At 38.0% G+C, this 3,970-nt stretch overlaps 1 protein-coding gene across 1 annotated transcript; it reads right to left on the bottom strand.

The window, feature by feature from the left end:
- Positions 1–378: 378 nt before the first annotated feature.
- LOC137636764 (cilia- and flagella-associated protein 251-like) lies at positions 379–888 on the bottom strand. The gene has a single exon (XM_068369138.1). It carries the CDS (start codon positions 886–888, stop codon positions 379–381), a length of 510 nt encoding a protein of 169 aa, XP_068225239.1.
- Positions 889–3,970: the final 3,082 nt, after the last annotated feature.

Genomic DNA, 3,970 nt, shown 5'->3' on the forward strand with positions numbered 1-3,970 from the left:
GATTAAAATCCTTATCGACTCTGAAAAGGATTTCTTTGTAAACCTTTTCAATGCCTCTCTTAGGTCCGGTGAGATGAACTGCTCCTGACCCATCGTTAACCACGACCATGTGAACTCCATGTTGCATCTTGGCCATCTTCGCGAATTTTCCACCTTTTCCGACGATCATTCCCAAATCCACATCTTTCCGGCAGAAGAAGGTGGACTTTTTGCCTCCAGCGTAGCGGAGAGGTCCGCATCTGCCAGCTGGTTTTCTCGCTTGATTGGAGAAACTCACCTTACGTCTTTCTTTTCTTTTTACATTTCTGTTTTCTCGATCCCTTTCATATAAATGAAGAGCATCCTCAAGATCGTCAACTTCTTCTTTCGGGAGATCACTTACAAACAGAGATTCTTCAAGAACTTTTTCTTCCTCCTCTCTTCCTCTAGTTCCTCCTCTTCTCTTTGAGAAAGACCAGAGTCGTCAAGTTGTTCATCAAGAGGATGAACTTTTTCTTCTTTCCCTTTTTCTTCCTCCTCCATTCGTTCTTCATTTTCATCTCGTTGTTCATCCTCAGGGAGAATTATTTCATCTTCATTTTCATCCTGGAACACTCCTTCAGCAGGAAGAAATTCGCAGTCTTCCTGGGTCGTTGCTCCTTCGTTTTCCATAAGATCCTGCGAAAGCTCTTCTCTCGCAGTCTCTTCTTTGTTTTCCATAAGAAGATCTTGTGAAAGCTCTTCTCTCACAGTTCCCTCTTCTTCGTTTTCCATTAGATCTTCTGAGAGCTCCTCTCTCACAGTCTCTTTTCCTTCTTTTTCCATAAGAAGATCTTGTGAAAGCTCCTCTCTCACAGCTTCCTCTTCTTCTTTTTCCAGGAGAAGATCTTGGGAGAGCTCCTCGCTCATAGCTTCCCCTTCTTCTTTTTCAGGAGAAGATCTTGGGAGAGCTCCTCGCTCACAGCTTCCCCTTCTTCTCTTTCCTGGAGAAGATCTTGGGAAAGCTCCTCGCTCACAGCTTCCCCTTCTTCTTTTTCCTGGAGAAGATCTTGGGAGAGCTCCTCGCTCACAGCTTCCCCTTCTTCTTTTTCCTGGAGAAGATCTTGGGAGAGCTCCTCGCTCACAGCTTCCCCTTCTTCTTTTTCCAGGAGAAGATCTTGGGAGAACTCCTCGCTCACAGCTTCCCCTTCTTCTTTTTCCAGGAGAAGATCTTGGGAAAGCTCCTCGCTCACAGCTTCCCCTTCTTCTTTTTCCAAGAGAAGATCTTGGGAAAGCTCCTCTTTCAGAGTTTCTTCTGCGTTGCCTCCAAACACACACCTGAAAAAGAAATATCCACCGAAGGCAGCAGTGCCAAGAAGCAAAGCCATCTTCGGCCAAAGGACATAGTCGTCGACGAGGCGAAGAAGCTCATCTTTCTCCGCTTCGCTTCCTACCATGTTCCTCGCCAAATTCACCAGAGTCCCTTCGCAGGGTGACAGGGTCGGTTCTTCGTACCTCACGAGGTTCGATAAACCAACATACCCAAGGGCAGAATGCAGACCCCGCCACATCCTATTTTGGGTCCTGTAATCCTGCAGATTCCGACGCGCAGCGTCGCACAGGTCCAGCTCTTCCTCTAGAGCTGATCTCCACCGCACTCCTCCGTTGAGTACAATGTTCGCCAAATTCTTCATCTCTCGTACAATACTTGAGTTGAAAAGTTTATCCATCATTATGAATACCGAAAACCGTCTTCTCAGTCAGGGTATATTTGAATAAAATGAAATTGACAAATGGGATCTTCAAAGTCTTCAAAAATCCGGAGCCGGAGGAAGAAGAAATTCAAGGTCAGTTCCTCCCTGAAGACTTTTCATAGACTTCCTTTTGAATCGCTGAAGACAATTTGCATTTTCTTGGGGAACCTCAACTCTCTCTCTCTCTCTCTCTCTGTCTCTCACTCTCTCTCTCTCTCTCTCTCTCTCTCTCTCTCTCGCATACATCACAAATTAACGGACACATACGATAATTGATTAGGCAAAACTACTCTCTCTCTCTCTCTCTCTCTCTCTCTCTTCATACATCACAACTTTACCAAAACATGATAAATGATTAGGCAAAACCCCTCTCTCTCTCTCTCTCATCTCTCTCTCTCTCTCATATCACAAATTAACGGACACATACGATAATTGATTAGGCAAAACCTCTCTCTCTCTCTCTCTCTCTCTCTCTCATACACCATAAATCAACCAACACATACGATAAGTGATTAGGCAAAAAAAAATTTCTCTCTCTCTCTCTCTCTCTCTCTCTCTCTCTCTCTATATATATATATATATATATATAAAAATGTATATATATATGAGTGTGTATATATATATATATATATGTGTGTGTGTGTATATATTATAGTGATGAATTGATTGTCAATGATTAGCAAATCTGGGATAACGTCAATTTTTGCATCAAAGCAATATTCTGTATTTTTTTTCTCCAATCGTTAATTATAATTAAGCATTGCATAATAACAACTTCCTAATATATGATTATATACAGCCATAAAATTAAAACTTAATATCTAATGATCATCATCATCATCGTTATCATCTCCTCCTTCGTAATACTAGGCAGGCAGTTAATTCTAATAGCCAGACCTTCTCCATCAGAAGACTCAATACTACGCAGTACTCTAGAAGTTTTATTCCAGCTGTTACCAAGTTGTGGAATGATCTTCCTAATCGGGTTGTTGAATCAGTAGAACTTCAAAAGTTCAAAGTTGGAGCAAATGCTTTTTTGTTGACCAGGCGGACATGAGTCTTTTTATAGTTTATATATGACATATTTGTTGTTGACGTTGTTAATAATTTATATATGATATATCTCTTTTGATATTACTTTTTTTAGAATGATTTATTGTTAATTTGTTCTCTTCAGTTATTTATTTCCTTATTTCCTTTCCTCACTGAGCTATTTTTCCCTATTGGAGCCCCTGGGCTTATAGCATCTTGCTTTTCCAATTAGGGTTGTAGCTTGGATAGTAATAATAATAATAATACGCCTATTGACGCAAAGAGTGTCCATCTTGAGCTTTTAAATCAATACTTCTCCATTCATCATCTCCTGCTTCACGCTTCATAGTACTCAGCCATGTAGGGCTGGGTCTTCCAACTCTTCTAGTGCTTTTTCTTGGGGAGTGCGAAGAGGCTAACTGAAATTTTTTTTATTTTTTCCTTATTTCTTTTCCTCACTGGTTTATTTTTCCCTGTTGGAGTCCTTGGGCTTATAGCAAACTGCATTTCCAACTAGGGTTGTAGCTCAGCTAGTAATGATAATAGATAATAATAATATTAATAATAATAATAATAATAATAATAATTAGTAGTAGTAGTAGTAGTAATAATAATAACAATAATAATAATAATATTATAATATTATAATATAATAAGAATAATAAAAATAATAATAATAGTAATAATAATAATAATAATAATAATAATAATAATAATAATAATAATAACAATGATAACAACAAAAACAACAATAATAATATTATAATATTATATTATAATAATAAGTAACATTAATGATCATATATGATTTAGGTAATATTAACAAATAAAAGACTTTAAGGATTACATGAAAGTTAAACCCTAAAAATATGTTTAATGACTTAACCCAAAATTAACACGACAACAAGCTTTTCTAACACCCCCAAAGGACGTACTGGTACGTTTCACAAAACCCATCCCTTTACCCCCATGGACGTACCGGTACGTCCTTGCAAGAAAATGCTATAAATTTTTTTTTTTTTCATATTTTTGATAATTTTTTGAAAAAAAATTAGGCATTTTCCAAGAGAATGAGACCAACCTGACCTCTCTATGACAAAAATTAAGGCTGTTAGAGCAATTTAAAAAAATTATACTGCAAAATGTGCTGGGAAAAAAAATAACCCCTTGGGGGTTAAGGGTTGGAAATTTCCAAAGAGCCTGGGGGTAAAAGGGTTAAGACAAAT

The sequence above is a fragment of the Palaemon carinicauda genome, unplaced genomic scaffold, assembly GCF_036898095.1.
Source record: "Palaemon carinicauda isolate YSFRI2023 unplaced genomic scaffold, ASM3689809v2 scaffold381, whole genome shotgun sequence".
Taxonomy (NCBI): Eukaryota; Metazoa; Arthropoda; class Malacostraca; order Decapoda; family Palaemonidae; genus Palaemon; species Palaemon carinicauda.

Excerpts from the sequence above, each read along its gene's own strand:
- LOC137636764 (XM_068369138.1), bottom strand. The coding sequence starts at position 888 with ATGAGCGAGGAGCTCTCCCAAGATCTTCTCCTGGAAAAAGAAGAAGAG.